The sequence below is a fragment of the Gorilla gorilla genome, chromosome 6, assembly GCF_029281585.2.
Source record: "Gorilla gorilla gorilla isolate KB3781 chromosome 6, NHGRI_mGorGor1-v2.1_pri, whole genome shotgun sequence".
NCBI classification, from domain to species: domain Eukaryota; kingdom Metazoa; phylum Chordata; class Mammalia; order Primates; family Hominidae; genus Gorilla; species Gorilla gorilla.
In genome coordinates this window covers 85,253,461-85,269,713 of record NC_073230.2, presented here as the reverse complement: position 1 = coordinate 85,269,713, position 16,253 = coordinate 85,253,461, and the positions used below count along the sequence as shown (strand labels likewise).

At 49.3% G+C, this 16,253-nt stretch overlaps 1 protein-coding gene across 4 annotated transcripts in view; it reads right to left on the bottom strand.

Moving 5' to 3' along the window:
* HIP1 (huntingtin interacting protein 1) overlaps positions 1–16,253 on the bottom strand; it is a 198,293-nt gene that overhangs the window by 16,803 nt on the left and 165,237 nt on the right. For all 4 annotated transcript variants that reach the window (XM_031012692.3, XM_063708191.1, XM_031012694.2 and 1 more), the window contains exons 10-22: positions 13,085–13,160; positions 12,832–12,972; positions 11,970–12,067; positions 11,226–11,298; positions 9,632–9,815; positions 8,067–8,155; positions 7,554–7,670; positions 6,601–6,702; positions 5,908–6,051; positions 5,300–5,435; positions 4,325–4,411; positions 4,024–4,131; positions 3,364–3,500 (exon numbers count right to left, since the gene is read on the bottom strand). In XM_031012692.3, coding sequence (XP_030868552.2) covers positions 3,364–3,500; positions 4,024–4,131; positions 4,325–4,411; positions 5,300–5,435; positions 5,908–6,051; positions 6,601–6,702; positions 7,554–7,670; positions 8,067–8,155; positions 9,632–9,815; positions 11,226–11,298; positions 11,970–12,067; positions 12,832–12,972; positions 13,085–13,160 — 1,492 coding nt within the window. The remainder of the gene's footprint in view (positions 1–3,363; positions 3,501–4,023; positions 4,132–4,324; positions 4,412–5,299; positions 5,436–5,907; positions 6,052–6,600; positions 6,703–7,553; positions 7,671–8,066; positions 8,156–9,631; positions 9,816–11,225; positions 11,299–11,969; positions 12,068–12,831; positions 12,973–13,084; positions 13,161–16,253) is intronic.

Genomic DNA, 16,253 nt, shown 5'->3' with positions numbered 1-16,253 from the left:
CGTCTTGACTACAGTTATGGTAACAAATGGCAGGGCAGGGATTTGAACTAAGGTCTGACAAACAGCAAAGCCTATGATTTTTAAAACATGATGTGTTATACATACTAAGGTATAAAATATATATGAATGGTTCAAAGGATAAGAATAAAGACGCATGTTATCCACCACCCAACTTAAAACTTAAGGAATGCTGTAAGAAACATCAATACCTTTGGAATCCTATTTGAACTTGTATGTGCCCTGATTCTATCTCCCTTACTCCCTGCCTTCTACCCCAAGAGACACAGAATTCAAGAGAGTGGTTGTTGTGTCTTATTTCATTTTTATTTTTTAAAGACAAAACATAAAAGCCTGTTGCCCAGGCTAGAGTGCAGTGGTGCGATCATAGCTCACTGCAGCCTCCCACTCCTGGGCTCAAGTGATCCTCCCTGCCTCAGCCTCCTGAGTAGCTGGGACAACAGGCACACACCACTAGGCTCTGCTAACTTTTAAACTTTTCTGTAGAGTCAGAGTCTTGCTTTGTAGCCCAGGCTGTATCAAACTCCTGGCCTCAAGTGATCCTCCCGCTCCGGCCTCCCAAAGTGCTGGGATTTTCAGACATGTGCCACTATGCCTGGCCTGTCTTATTATTATTATTTTTTAACTCCACATAGATGCATCCCTATTAAGTTTGAATGTTTGAGTCTTTATATAAAAGGAATCCTACTGTATATATTTTTCCATGACTTGATTTTTCACTCAACATTCTCTGTGTGAGATTCATCCTAATACCTAGTAATTCTGATTCTACGTATATACTCTAGAGAAACTGACATGTGTGCACATATGATCATAGGGGCAAATTAATAACAACCCAAACTGGAAATAACCCAAGTGTCCATCACCAAGAGAACAGACGGATGAATTAAGCGATATTCACACCATAGATAATGAGAGAGCAGTGAAAATGAATTTATCTTCTTGGATTAATCTCACAGAATGTGGAGTGAAAAAGCGAGTTGTAGAAGAATATATACAGTAGGACTCCATTTACCTGTAGTCTATATCATGTGAAACTAACTCTATTATTTAGGGAGGCAAAGATGTAGATGATAATTTTTTTTTTTTTTTTTTTTTTGAGGCAGTGTCTCACTCTGTCGCCCAGGCTGGAGTGCAGTGGTGCAATCTCGGCTCACTGCAGCCTCCGCCTCCCAGGCTCAAAGGATTATCCTGCCTCAGCCTCTTAAGTAGCTGGGATTACAGGTGTGTGCTGGGATTACAAAATTAGCCACCACACCTGGCTAATTTTGTATTTTTAATAGAGATGGAGTTTCACTATATTGGCCAGGCTGGTCTCAAACTCCTGGCCTCAAGTGATCCACCCACCTCGCCTCCCAAAGTGCTGGGATTACAGGCGTGAGCCACCACACCTGGTCCTGATCTTTTTATTTTTTCTTTTTAGAGACAGGGTCTTACTCTGTCACCCAGGCTGGAGTACAGTGGTTCACTGCAGGTGAACCACTCTGCAGAGTACACTCTGCAATTCACTCCAGAGTACACGGTTCACTGCAGTCTTGAGCTCCCAGGCTTAGGTGATCCTCCTGCCTCAGCCTCCTGAGTAGCTGGGACCAAAAGTGCTCACCATCACACCCGGCCAATTTTTAAATTTGTTGTAGAGACAGGGCGCCACTAAGTTGCCCAGGCTGGTCTCAAATTCCTGGCCTCAATTGATCCACCCACCTTGGCTGGATGTGGTCTTTTTATTATCTTCTTCTGGAACTCCAATTAGACATTCTATCCTCATGGCTTTTATTTTTTATTTATTTTTTGAGTGGAGTTTTGCTCCTGTTGCCCAGGTTGGAGTGCAAAGGCACGATCTTAGCTCACTGCAACCTCAGCCTCCCAGGTTCAAGTGATTCTCCTGCCTCAGCCTCCTAAGTAGCTGGGATTACAGGCGCCTACCATCACGCCTGGCTAATTTTTTGTATTTTTAGTAGAGAAGGGGTTTTGCCATGTTGGCCAGGCTGGTCTAGAACTCCTGACCTCAGGTGATCCACCTGCCTCAGCCTCCCAAAATGTTGGGATTACAGGTGTGAGCCACCGTGCCTGGCCCTATCCTTGTATCTTAACCAATATATTCCAATTCATAACACTGGGGAAAAAATGAAAAAAAACTGTACTGCATAGAAATGGTTTTCTTATTTTTCTTTTCCATAGAGTCCATGTCTTCTCTGTCCCTATATATACTTAACCCAATTTCTGGTATACAGGACGTATTTATTTATAGCAGAGGCAGGGTCTCACTCTGTTGCCTAGGCTGGAGTGCAGTGGCACAATCATAGCTCACTGTGGCCTCCAAATCCTGGGCTCAAGTGATCCTCCTGCCTCAGCCTCCCGAGTAGCTGGGACTACAGGTGCGTGACATCACGCCTGTCTAATTTAAAAAAAATTTTTATTTTGTAGAGACAGGGTCTCACTATGTTGCCTAGGCTGATATTGAACTCCTGGCCTCAAGTGATCCTCCTGCCTCGGCCTCCCAAAGTGCAGGGATTACAGGTGTGAGCCACCATGCTCGGCACTACATCTTTAGTAAATGAATGAACACAGTGTTATCTCCATTTTGGGTATTACCTGCCCACCTAGATAAAAATCCTCAGAGACAGGGGAGCTGCCTATACTTCTTTGATATTGCCTAGTGTAATGATGACAACATAGTAGATTCTCAGCTAACAGCCAGTGAATTAAATATAGCTGGAAAGTCCTTCAGGAGGTTTTTCCTTTTTAAATTTTTTTTTTTAATTTTTAAAGAGACAGGGTCTCATTTTGTTGCCTAGGCCTGTCTCAAACTTCTGGGATCAAGTGATCCTATTTTTTTTTTTTTTTTTTTTTGAGATAGATCTCACTCTTATGCCCCGGCTGGAGTGCAATGGCATGATCTCGGTGCACTGCAACCTCCACCTCCTGGGTTCAAGCAATTCTCTTGACTCCACCTCCCAGTACCTGGGATTATAGGCATGCACCACTATGCTGGGTTGATTTTTATATTTTTAGTAGAGACAGGGTTTCACCCTGTTGGCCAGGCTGGTCTCTAGCTCTTGACCTCAAGTGATCTGCCCACCTCAGCCTCCCAAAGTGCTGGGATTACAGGCGTGAGCCATCCCGTCTAGCCTCAAGTGATCCTCCTGACTCGGCCTCCCAAAGTGCTGGGATTACACGCATAAATCACTGCACCCGGCCAGATTTTCCAATTTTAACAATCTCTTTCTAGAATCAAGTTCTAAGTGCAGAAAGAACTAGCTCAAAACATCACCGATTCCCTGGCCATTCACCAGCACGCACACCCAGAAGAATAACAATGCTCATCAATGATACTACTCCAAGTACCTCGCCGATGGCCTTGATCTTGCTCAGGCAGTTCCTCATGGCTGTGCTGTCGGCATTCTCAAGGCTTCCCTCTTCCTCCAGGGAGGCCAGGTAGGCGAGGGTTTCCCTGCCATACTGCTTACAGGCCTCGGTCAGTGCTGGAGATACAAGGCAATAGACACTTTTTTTTTGAGATGGAGTCTCGCTCTTGTTGCCCAGGCTGGAGTGCAGTGGCGCCATCTCGGCTCACTGCAAACTCCGCCTCCTGAGTTCAAGCGATTCTCCTGCCTCGGCCTCCCAAGTAGCTGGGATTACGGGTGCGCCATCATGCCCAGCTAATTTTTGTATTTTTAGTAGAGACGGGGTTTCGCCATGTTGGCCAGGCTGGTCTCGAACTCCTGACCTCAGGTGATCTGCCCGCCTCGTCCTCCCAAAGTGTTACGGCGATTACAGGCGTGAACCATTGCATCTGGCACGTCGTTTTTGTATCTTTAGTAGAGATGGGGTTTTGCCATGTTGGCCAGGCTGTTCTTGAACTCCCGACCTCAAGTGATCTGCCCGCCTCAGCCTCCCAAAGTGCTGGGGTTACAGGCATGAGCCACTGCGCCTGGCCCAACAGAGACTTTTAAAGGCCCCCTGCTCCCCTGGTCCATGAACAGCCCCTCATGCCCCGGTACTCACAGTCGGCAGGCTCAGGTGGGGCTCTGAGGCAGGTGGTGGCACCATGAGCAATGGCGTCGCTGGTCAAGTGGGCCAGCAGGGTTATGGAATGGAGAAGTCCACTGATGTCTGCCAGGATTGGAAAGAGAAGTTTCTCAGGTCTGGTTGATGGTGACACTTTCATACCCCCTCCTCCCATTTTATGAGTTGCCTACACGCCTTTCTTGATGCAGAGGGACCTGTCACTATCCCCACATTCAGGTGCTTCTGAACCCTGTCTGGCCGTCACTAGCCGACAGAGACTGTCCTTGGCCATTCTTACCTTCTGGGCAGGCCAGAAACTGGCTCCAGCTTTTCTCCAGTTGCTCGATGCAGCTGGAAATGGATGTGACCGTGGAGAGGAGGTGATCTGTGAGAGGGAACACAGGGCAAGGTCAGAGCAAGTTCTCATAGCTGGCTTCATCCTCGTTAATTAAGCAGTGAATGGAGGAGCTTACCTAGTGGGTAAGCTTCCTGCCTAGACGTGAAGTTCATGAGTAATCACCTCTTGATTCAGACCATAGTTTTTTCCTTAGAGAAACAGAATTGTCTGCTCCTGGTGGGTGTTTTATCAGTGTGACCCACTGTCTAAAGCAGTGGCTATCACACCTGGGGGCTTTAGAAAATACTACTGCTGGGCCTGGCGTGGTGTCTCATGCCTGTAATTCCAGCACTTTGAGAGGCCAAGGTGGGAGTTCAGAAGTTTGGGACCATCCTGGGCAATAGAGTGAGACCTCATCTCTACCAAAAATTAAAAAATTAGCCAAGGCCAAGCATGGTGGCTCATGCCTGTAATCCCAGCACTTTGGGAGGCCAAGGTGGGTGGATAGTCTGAGCCCAGGTCTTCAAGACCAGTCTGAGCAACAAACCGAGACCAAAAATTAGCTGGGCGTGGTGTTGCGTGCCTGTAGTCCCAGCTACTTGGGAGAATGAGTGGGGAGGATTGTGTGAGCCCAGGAAGCGGAGGTTGCAGTGAGCCACGGCACTGCACTCTAGCCTGAGCAACAGAGTAAGACCCTATCTCAAAAAGGGGGGGGGCGGGGGAAGAAAATACTAAAATACTAGTGTATAGGCACTAATGCACAGAGTTTCCACATGTAACTGATCTAGGATGGGGCCTGGGCACCCCTAAGGTAATGCTGACATGCTGCTGGGCTGAGAGCCCCTGAGCTAAGTCTCACATGAGATTCAACATCAACAGAGTCTCAGGCTGTAAGGACCTGGCCCCTGCCAGCTGGGCAATTAATTGCAAGTGTACCTGCAGACCCAGCGCAGCTGATGAGAGGAGGTTCTTCAAGCTGGTTCAGGGCGTCTTGTATCACCTGCTCCGCAGCCTTCCTGGACCCCACCAGAAGCATTTTTCGTTGGTCTTTGGCAAGCTGGCACATAGATTCCTAAAAATGGTCCAGGGAGGTGAGAGTCTGCCCTAGACTCCATAATGAACCTGAGCAGGATGACCTGGCTGGGGCTCTTAGCATCTTAGCTCAAGTCATGGCCAGTGAGGTCCAAGCCAGTAAGCCTGAGAGAGAAAGGCGCTTTAACTGTGTGCACAGGATGTGCGGCTGCCCACGATGTGCGGCTGCCCACAGAGGCTGTGGGGATGGATCACTGCGCCCGCTTCTCATGGCTGGGAGGAGATGCCAAACTTCTCTTCTCATACAAAAAAGACAGCAGTTTGCTTTCCCTCATGGACTCTGCAGGCAATGCAGGGCCTGCTGGCATTACACCTACAGAATGTCTGCACAATCAGGCCAAGGCCCCAAACCCCTTCTCAGAAGCCCCGGGGTCCTCCCAGCCTCCGTGCATGCGCAGAGGCCCTCGGTGGGAATTCACAGGTGCTCGCTCGTGTCCGTGTCCGTGACTTGCCTCTGTGCTGGCCAGTTTGAGCTGAGTGTCCTGCAGTTCTTTCCGAAGAGCAGATAATTCCTCCTCCCTATGAGCTGCGCCACTCACCAGGCTGTCCCGCTCCTTCTCTAGCTCGGCGAACTGGGCTGCCCAGTTTGCTTCTGACTGCAAAGGTGACCACAAGGAAAGAGGGAGACGCTGGTTGAGTTAAACAGTCCCTCCTTCCCAGAGGTCCAACCCACCACCGGGTTGCAAGGACTGGGAAGGTGATGGCTCTTTAACCTGCCACTCTGATTCCCTCCCGGGGACACACTGATTGCAGTGGGGGCTGACTTGGCCAGGCCAAGGATGGTGGATGACAGCAACGCCAAAGCCAGGGGTGGGGCAAGAAAGGAGGCTGGGCATGAAGGCTCATGTCTGTAATCCCAGCACTTTAGGAGGCCGAGGTGGGAGGATCACTTGAGCCCTGGAGTTTGAGACCAGCCTGGGCAACATAGTGAAACCCCGTCTCTACCAAAGAAAATACAAAAACTAGCCAGGTGTAGGGGTGTGTGCCTGTAGTCCCAGTTACTCGGGGGGCTAAGTGGGGAGGATCACCTGAGCCCAGGGAGGTGGAGGCTGCAGTGAGCTGCGATCGCACCACTGCATTCCAACCTGAATGACAGAAGAAGACTCTATCTCCAAAAAAAAAAAAAAAAAAAAGGAGGTATTTACCTGGGCAGAAGTTTCGAGGCTGCCTTGCAGAACCTGAAGCTCCCGTTGGCTTGTGGCAAGTTCCTGCTTCAAGCTCTCTAGAACTTCCAGCTGTTCTTGAGTCTGAAAGAGAAGAAAAACAGAGGGGCTCTGATCTGGGTGGCAGTGACAAAGAATATAAAAATGTAAAAATGTCCCAAGCGATCAACAAGAGATCTGTAAACTCTACTGTATGTAAGTTACACCCCCCAAAAAAGTGCAGGGTGTGGGAGGAGGAGGCAAGACCCCAGAGTGTACTGAAAATGTGGAATGTCAAGGAAGGATTTTGTATTATTTATTTATTTATTTATTTATTTATTTATTTATTTATTTTTGAGACGGAGTCTCGCTGTTGTTGCCCAGGCTGGAGTGCAGTGGTGCAGTCTCAGCTCACTGCAACCTCCACCTCCAAGGTTCAAGAGATTCTCGTGCCTCAGCCTCCCAAGCAGCTGGGACTATGGGCACACGCCATCACACCTGGCTAACTTTTGTATTTTTAGTAGAGATGGGGTTTCACCATATTGGCCAGGCTGGTCTCGAACTCCTGACTTGGTGATCCGCTGCCCCAGCCTCCCAAAGTCCTGGGATTACTGCCGTCTCAAAAAACAAACAAACAAAAAAAAAACAAAAAAAACAAAAAAACGCTCATCCCTCTCTCTCTGCTACCCATGTGTTTTCCTTTCCTCAAACTCTCCACCAGCCTCATCCTTGGAAAGCCTTTGCTGATTAACCCCAGGCAACTTGGGTCCTTCCATTACTTCGTGTATGCACTGGTGACGGTGTTTTGCTGTTCTGTGTGGCCACCATGGTGTGCTCCCTGCTGTGTGATGCCAACCGACCCGCAGAACTGCCCATGGAGCAGAAGGCCACAAAGCCCCCGCCACCAACTCAACAGCCCCCTCCCTCATTTCCCGAGTGCTCCTCGTCCCACTCACCTTCCGCTGGCCCTGGTCACTGATGCGCTCCAACGAATCCTCCAGCTCTTTTTTCTCTCGTTCCAAATCTACCTGGGCTTGTCTGGCCATGGACACCTGTTTGGTCACCTCTGCATTCTGCAAAAGAAGAACAGTGTCTTGAACCAGGAGATCCCAGGCTTAGAGGACATCCTCCTTCTAGGACAATCATACTCAGGCTGTGCGCGCCCTAGAGTCAGACACAGGAATCACTTTCCTACCCACAGCCGGAACAGAGCCATCACCTTCAGATGCTTGACGCTCACATATTTACAAAATAATAAAGAAGGTGGGTGACCTACATGGGATTGGCACCCAGGACACAGCCCAAGACACAGAGGCAAGGAAGCCTGAAAAGGTGTGGTTCCCGAGATGACGGCAATGCCTTAGAGATCAATGTAGGGGTTGCTGGCCCCGGGGAAGCCACAGGCCTGAGCCGCTCTCTCCCTAGAGGTGCAGGGCCTGCAGGATGGTGACAGGGGCTGAGGGTCTTACCTTCCGCAGCAGGTCAGCGTGGTTCTGAACCAGCTCGCTGTACTTCTCCTTTAGCTTGCTATATCGCTGTTCATTGGCTTGAGCTTTCCCTGTATTGTAAAGGACCAAGGTGAGGAGTCTAACCTAGCAGGGACCCTTGCCTTCCTTGCAATGAGCCAGGGTCCCTAGAAGGTCCTCCTTGTTTTGTTTTGAGACAGTCTTGCTCTGTCACCCAGGCTGGGGTGCAGTGGCACAATCACTGCTCACTGCAGCCTCGACCTCCTTGGGCTCAAGTCATCCTCCCACCCCAGTCTCCTGAGTAGCTGGGTTCATGGGTACACGCCACCACACCTGGCTAATTTTTGTAGAGACAGGGTCTCACTATGTTTTCCAGGCTGGTTTCAAACTCCTGGGCTCAGGTGATCCTCCCACCTCAGTGGGATTATAGGCATGAGCCACTGTGCCCGGCCAAAGATCTTCCTTTGATTTAGGAATGCATATATGCTTTTCTCCCTTGAAAGTCCTACTTACAGAAACTTCTCCAGGAAGTCATCTTTAAAAAGAATTCAACTAGTTAAAAATCAAGCCAGGGGCCAAGCGAGGTGGCTCATGCCTATAATCCCAGCACTTTGGGAGGCCAAGGTGGGTGGATCACCTGAGGTCAGGAGTTCAAGACCAGCCTGACCAACATGGTGAAACCCCATCTCTACTATAAATACAAAAATCAGCTGGACATGGTGGTGTGTGCCTGTAATCCCAGCTACTCGGGAGGCTGAGGCAAGACAATCACTTAAACCTGGGAGGTAGAGGTTGCAGTGAGCCCAGATCACACCACTGCATTCCAGCCTGGGCGACAGAGTGAGACTCCACCTCAAAAAAATAAAACAAATAAATAATCAAGCCAGGGATTCATGCCTCTTCAGCACTTACATACATGGCATTTATTCTATGGGGGCTTTCAGCTTTTTAAAAAATTTATTTGAAATTTTTTAGAGACAAGGCTGTCTGTTGCAGAGGCCGGAGTGCAGTGGTGCAATCAGCTCACTGCAGCCTTGAATTTCTGGGCTCAAGCGATCCTCCTGTCTCTGCCTCAAGAGTAGCTGGGACTACAGGCACGTTCCACCATGCCCGGCTAATCTTTTTTATTTTTTCTAGAGATGGGGTCTTGCTATGTTGCCCGGGTTGGTCTTGAACTCCTGGCCTCAAGCAATCCTTCCATCCTGGCCTCCCAGAGTGCTAGGATTACAGGCATGTGCCACTGTGCCCTCAGCTTTTATGTCAATTTCTTTGTTAGGACCTCAATCTTCTCTCCTTCTCCCTTAGTATCCACTGCCCAGGGCAAGCACTTCAGTGCTGTCTTCTGTATTTCCCATCTCTGTGCTCAGCGGTGCCTCACACACAGCTTTGTGCCTGCAGGACTCAAACCCGCCCTCTGGACTGAGGCTAAGAGCTGGCATTCCTAGCTGTTTCTAGAAAGACAGTCTGGGTCTCCCCCACCCAGCCTCTGTGCCGCATCCTGAGTCCAGCTGGGCTCTGCTGCCCGCGCCTGCCCCCGGGGCCCGCCCCCGCCCCCACCCACCGCTCACTTTCTATCTCAGACAGGCTCCGCTGAGCCTTCTCGGTGTCCTCCCGCTGCCTCCTGAGCTCGTCCAGTTCTGCCCGCAGGAATTCACAGTCGTCGGCCGCCTGCTGCCGCAGGTGCTGCTGCTCGGCCAGCTCTGCTTCCAGCTCGCTGACATGGCCCTTCAGCTGCAGGACAACCCGCTGGCTCTGTGGGGGGACTCCGGTCATGAGGCCAACCGCCCACTGCCACGGGTCACGGGCATGGGCTGGAGAAGCGGGTCCTACCATGCTTCCAAGTAAATACCCGATTCCCCTAAGTCAACTCTCCACGTCCCAGGAGGGTTGGACCATCTGGTCATTAGGAGCCCCTCAATCAACAACAATAACAGGGGATGATGGCCGGGGAATTGTGGTCCTCTTTAGAGTGGCTGGGGGTAGCAGTGGCTGTCCCTGTGGGTAAAGTCACCTGACCAGCCACTGTGAGGGGCGGTTGTTAATATAGCACCAACATTGCTCACAGCTGTCTCTTTTTTTTTTTTGGCGGTTGGGGGAGGGGAGGGACAGGGTATCACTATCACCTAGACTGGAGTGCAGTGAGGTGATTATGGCTCACTGCAGCCTCAACCTCCTGGGCTCAAGAGATCCTCTAGCTTCAGCCTCCCAAGTAGCTGGCATTACAGGTATGCACCACCATGCCCAGCTAATTTTTAAAAAGTTTTTTGTAGAGATGGGGTCTTGCTATGTTGCCCAAGCTAGTCTTGAACTGCTGGGCTCAAGTGATCCTTCTGCCTGAGCCTTCCAAAGTGCTGGGGTTACAGGCGTGAGCCACTGTGCCCGGCAAACCAATCTCTCCTTATCGCCATGTGAGAAGGTCTGGTCTTGTTCTCCACAGCTTCTCAGCCTCGTGGGGACCAAGGTCATCTCTGGGTATCAATCACATGGATACTGTGCCTGGCCTAAATGCTGTCCTCATGGCATGTAAAATGGAAATGCATTATGACAGAGAACACGGGAAGACCTGGTTCTTTTGGATTTAGCATTTCTACCAGTTTTTATTTGGTTTTAGAGACACAGGTCTTGCTATGTTGCCCAGGCTGGATTCAAAACTCCTGGGCTTGAGTGATCCTCCTACCTCAGCCTCCTGAGTAGCTGGGATCACAGGTGCGCACCACCACGCCTGGCTTGTTTCTACTAATTAACCTACCCTAAGGATGTGGTCCAAAAACTGTCTAGGTGATGCAATTTTTTTTTTTTTTTTTTAGGCAGAGTCTTGTTCTATCGCCCAGGCTGGAGTGCAGTGACACGATCTCAGTTCACTGCAACCTCTGCCTCCCAAGTTCAAGCAATTCTCATGCCTCAGCTTCCCGAGTAGCTGGGATTACAGGTGCCTGCCAACACACCCGGCTAATTATTGCATTTTTATTGAAGACGGGGGTTTCACCCTGTTGCCCAGGCTGGTCTCGAACTCTCGACCTCAGGTAATCCTCCTGCCTTGGCCTCCCAAAGTGCTAGGATTACAGGTGTGAGCCACTGTGCCTGGCCAGTGTGATGCAAATTTAACATTCAAATCTACCGTGTTTTGGTGAAGCGCAAAGGCAGAGCAGATCCAAGTTATACCTCAGTCTTCATGTTTTCTAGCTGTGCCTTCAATCCACTGATCTCTCTGTATAGTCGCTCAATTAAGTGGTCCCTGGGAAGAGAAGGGGAGTGAGTTTGCTTCCATAGTGCTTCTATCCCTCTGTTTTTAATTGTGAGCTCAGGGGAGGAAATTAAAAGCTGGTATTAATTTGGGGACAATTCTTTGAAATGCCATAAATTATACTCTAAATGTTACCAGATACTAATCTAATACTCATAAATCCATGGTTATTGATTTTCTTCTGAGATTAAAGGGGCCAATATTTGAGGGTCAAGACATTCCTTTTTTGTGTGTGTTTTCGGTTTTGTTTTAGAGACAGTCTGGCTTTGTCGCCCAGGCTGAAGTGTAGTGGCACGATCATAGCTCATTGCAGCCTTGATATCCCAGGCTCAAATGATCTTCCCACTTCAGCCTCCTGAGTTACTGGGACTACAGGTGTGTACCACCTGCCCAGCTAATTTTTTTACTTTTATTTAATAAAGATGGGATCTTGCTATGTTGCCCAAGCTTGGTCTTAAACTCCTGGCCTTAAAAAATCCTCCTGCCTCATCCTCCCCACATGTTGGGATTACAGGCATGAGCCATTGCCCCCAACCCTTCAAGATGTTCTGTATCTAAGAAGCCCCAGTATCATTAAGAATTCCTCTTTGGTTAGTGTTTTGAGGCAGACCATGGCTTAACCTAGCTCCTGAACCATCTGCTTGAACCCAGCTTGGACTCACTTCTCATCCTTGTTCACACCATTTTGACTGTTGAAATTGAAGGGATCACTGCTGAATGAACTGCCAAAGATGTCATCAAACTTGTTGTCAAATAAATTCTGTGGTTGACCAAAAAGGAGTGAGAATAAGTCAGAGAGCCAGAGAATTCTGTGTGTGGGTCAGTTGAGTGATATGGGAGAATGCCCACTTTCTCGAATTAAACGGTTCAGACCTGTTTAATTTTTTTAATTTTTTTGAGACAGGTTCTCACTCTACTGCCCAGGCTAGAGTACAGTGGTGCAATCATAGCTCACTGCAGCCTCCAACTCCTGGCTCAAGTGATCCTCCTGTTTCAGCCTCCTGAGTAGCTGGAAGTATAGGTGTGTGCCACCATACCTGGATAATTTTTTAATTTTTATTTTATGTATTTATATTTTTAGGGCCTGGTTCTTGTTCTCTTGCCTAGGCTGGAGTGCAGTGGCATGATAACAGCTCACTGTAGCCTTGGCCTCCCAGGCTCAAGTGATCCTCCCATCTCAGCTTCCCACATAGCTGGGACCACAGGTACGTGCCACCACATCTGGCTAATTTTGTAAAGATGGGGCTTTACTATGTTGCCCAGGCTGGTCTTGAACTGGCCTCAAGCAGTCTTCCCACCTTGGCCTTGCAAAGTGTTGGGATTACAGCTGTGAGCCACTGCACCCATTTATGACCCTTCTGGGAGCCACAGAGCAGGATGCTCAGCCTAGGTTGGTGCTAGGTGAATGAAGAGAAGCCTGAACCTGGTTAGAGTCAATGGGCTTTGGCCAGGGTCTCCCCCAGCCTCTCCCCTGTACTTGCAGGTGAGAGGAAAGGCCAAGTTTCTCTCCCAAGTGGTCCTCACCTGCTGAGAGGCATCCATGTCCATGAGGTCATCCTTCTCTAGGACTGGCTCGCTGTCGGGGGATGAGGCCTCTGCAGGGATCACCACCACAGGGCTGATATGTTCTGACAGGGCTGAGGCTCGCAGGAAGTTGGGTGGGTTCTGAAGACGGAGATACATCCTCAAATAGTGCTTGCTTGCCAGGCCCCGCCGGCCCTTAAGAGGGTACTTGGGGCCTCTGCAGTGCCGAGGGTGTGTGGTTGGGCATGCTTACCTCAGGCAGCTGGGGGATCTGAATGAGCCGCTTGAAGTACTGCAGGTTGCTGGAGCGGTAGAACAGATCTTTCAACCTAGGGGTGGAGAAGGACCTGAGGGGTGCTGGGTGTCTTCATCAGCCCCATGTAGGGGACAGAGCAGCCACCTGGCTTTCCTGCCCCCTCCCCAGCCCAAAGGCACAGGCTGTCAAGGAGATAAACTCCATGGTGCTGGGATTCAATTATGATGCTGCAGAGGAGGATTATTTAAAGCTGGTCCTCAGTGACCTGCTGGTGAGGAAAGAGTAATTCATGCTACAAATCCTTTGGAAGAGTAGATAATCAAAAAGCTAATTTCTTCATTGCTGTAGAACACATGTTGTTATTTTGCAGATTTAACTTCCGAGGAGTGTTTGGTTTAGAGTAACATTAAAAGAAATTGACTTTCTCTGAGGATAAGCCAACTAACCATAGGAAAAGGGAAGGGAATTTTACTACAAAGGTAGCTCTCTTCTTTCATTACTTCTCTTTGTTTTTGGACTATTTGTTCTCTCCACAATTAAGACTATAAGTTCCTGGGAAGTGGGGACTGAGCTCCGCTGAGCTGTTTCCCATAATGCCAGGGACAGGGCAGCCGTTCAATAAACACTTGGAGAATTACAATCGTTTGGTACTATGTCCTAATCTTGGGTGGATATGCACATGAAGAAACCAATTTTTTTTTTTCTCTCTCTCTCTTTTTGTAGAGGCAGGGTCTTGCTCTGTCACCCAGGCTAGAGTGCAGTGGTGCAATCAGAGCTCATTGCAGCCTTGAATTCCTGGGCTCAAGCAGTCTTCTGCCTCAGCCTCCTGAGTAGCTAGAACTACAGGGATGCACCACCATGCCTGGCTAATTTTTAATTTTTTGGTAGAAACAGGCTCTTGCTGTGTTGCCCAGGCTGGTCTCAAACTCCTGGCTTCAAGCAATCCTACTGCCTTGGCCTCCCAAAGTGCTGGGATTACAGGCATGAGCCACCACATCTGGCAAAATCAACATCTTTTTCTCATTCTCAAATCTCTATTTTGAATCTAAACACTGAAGACCAAGAAACCTGAGAGGATCCAGACTTATATATTCTTCATTTTTATTTTGTTTATTTATTTTTTGAGATGGAGTGTCGCTCTTATTGCCCAGGCTGGAGTGCAATGGCGCGATCTCGGCTCACTGCAAGCTCCACCTTCCAGGTTCAAGGGATTCTCCTGCCTCAGCCTGCTGAGTTGCTGGGATTACAAGCATGTGCCATCATGCCTGGGTAATTTTGTATTTTTAGTAGAGATGGGGTTTCTCCATGTTGGTCAGGCTGGTTTCGAACTCCCGACCTCAGGTGATCCGCCCGTCTCGGCCTCCCAAAATGTTGGGGTTATAGGCGTGAGCCAATGTGCCCTGCCTATTTGTAAATATTTTTTTGAGATTGGGTCATAGTCTGTTGCCTAGGCTGGAGTATAGTGGCAAAATCATAGCTCACTGCAGCCTTGACCTCCCTGGGCCCAAGGGATCCTCTCACTTCAGCCTCCAAGTAGCTGGGAGTACAGGTGTGTGCCACCACACCTGGCTAATTTTTTTGTGTTTTTGATAAAGATGGGGTCTCTCTATGTTGTCCAGGCTGGTCTCAAACTCCTGGGCTCAAGCCATCTACCCACCTTGGCCTTCCAAAGTGCTGGGATTATAGGCGAGAGCCACCATGCTTGGCCTATTTTAATTTTTTTTAGAGACAAGGTCTTGCTCTGTCACCCAGGCTGAAGTGCAGTGGAACGATCAAGGCTTGCTGCAATCTCAACCTCCTGGGCTCAAGCGATCCTCCCACCTCAGCCTCCTGAGTAGCTGGAGTTAACTACATCTATTCTGAGATGAAAGGGGTACATGGGCCTTAAATCCTTTGGCCTGCAACAATGAACTTTCTCCAGCTTAGTCCAATAAACGAAACCCCCAGGGTGTCGTTACAGCCTGTCAGATCCCAAGACTTAGGCCTGTCTCTGTCTCTGTGACATCACTGCTGCGTCCCCTGAATTCAAGGACAGTGAGGTCTCAGACAGGAGCCGTGTCTGTGTGGAACAGCAAAGTGGCTACTCAGGGGAGATGTTTTTATAAGCTAGAAGCAAATGAAAGGAAATGAAATCACCTGACCACACGTCCCCATCTTGCTGGTTTGGAGCCAACAGTAATAGGCTCAACTGCTTTCACAAGCTACCGGAATTTGACATTCCAGGAAATCAGCCTCAGGGCCTGTCTCCTTGGACTAAAGAAGCCATTTATCACAGAATATGTACTCGGCTTCTCAAATGGAACAGGGGTACCAGGAGGTGGGTACAACCACACACTTGTCCTTCGCTTGCTCCTGGGGAACCAGGCAGAGAAGCTGAAACTTGGCATTTGGGAGTTATGGTCAAGGGTGAGGAAATTAACAGGAAAAACAAGAGAGTGCACTTTTACACAGCTAAGTCAGGAGGCCCTTCTCAGCCCCCTCTGTCCTCCCAACTCTCACTCTATTATCCTTCCCTTTTGCCTGGTTTTGCCTCCCCTCCCCTCCTTTCCTTCTTCTTTTTTTTTTGGATGGAGTCCTGCTCTGTTGCCCAAGCTGCAGTGCAGTGGCATGATCTCAGCTCACTGCAACCTCTGCCACCTGAGTTCAAGCAATTCTCCTGCCTCAGCCTCCTGATTACAGGGCTAATTTTTGTATTTACAGTAGAGACAGGGTTTCATCATGTTAGCCAGGCTGCTCTCAAACTCCTGACCTCAAGCGATCCACTTGCTTTGGCCTCCCAAAGTGCTGGGATTACAGGTGTGAGCCACTGCACCCAGCCTAAGTAAAGATCTTTTGTTTTTGTTTTTGTTTTGAGATGGAATCTCATTCTGATGCCCAGGCCTGAGTGCAGTGATGTCATCTTGGCTCACTGCAACCTCCACCTCCTGGGTTCAAGCGATTCTTCTGCATCAGCCTCCCGAGTAGCTGGGATTACAGGTGTGCACCACCATGCCCTGCTAATTTTTTAGTAGAGACGGGGTTTCACCATGTTGGCCAGGCTGGTCTTGAACTCCTGACCTCAAGTGATCTGCCCACCTCGGCCTCCCAAAGTGCTGGGATTACAGGCATGAGCCACCGCACCCGGCTGGTGTTAGCAACTTTTATTGAGGTGGCAGTGCACAGCCAG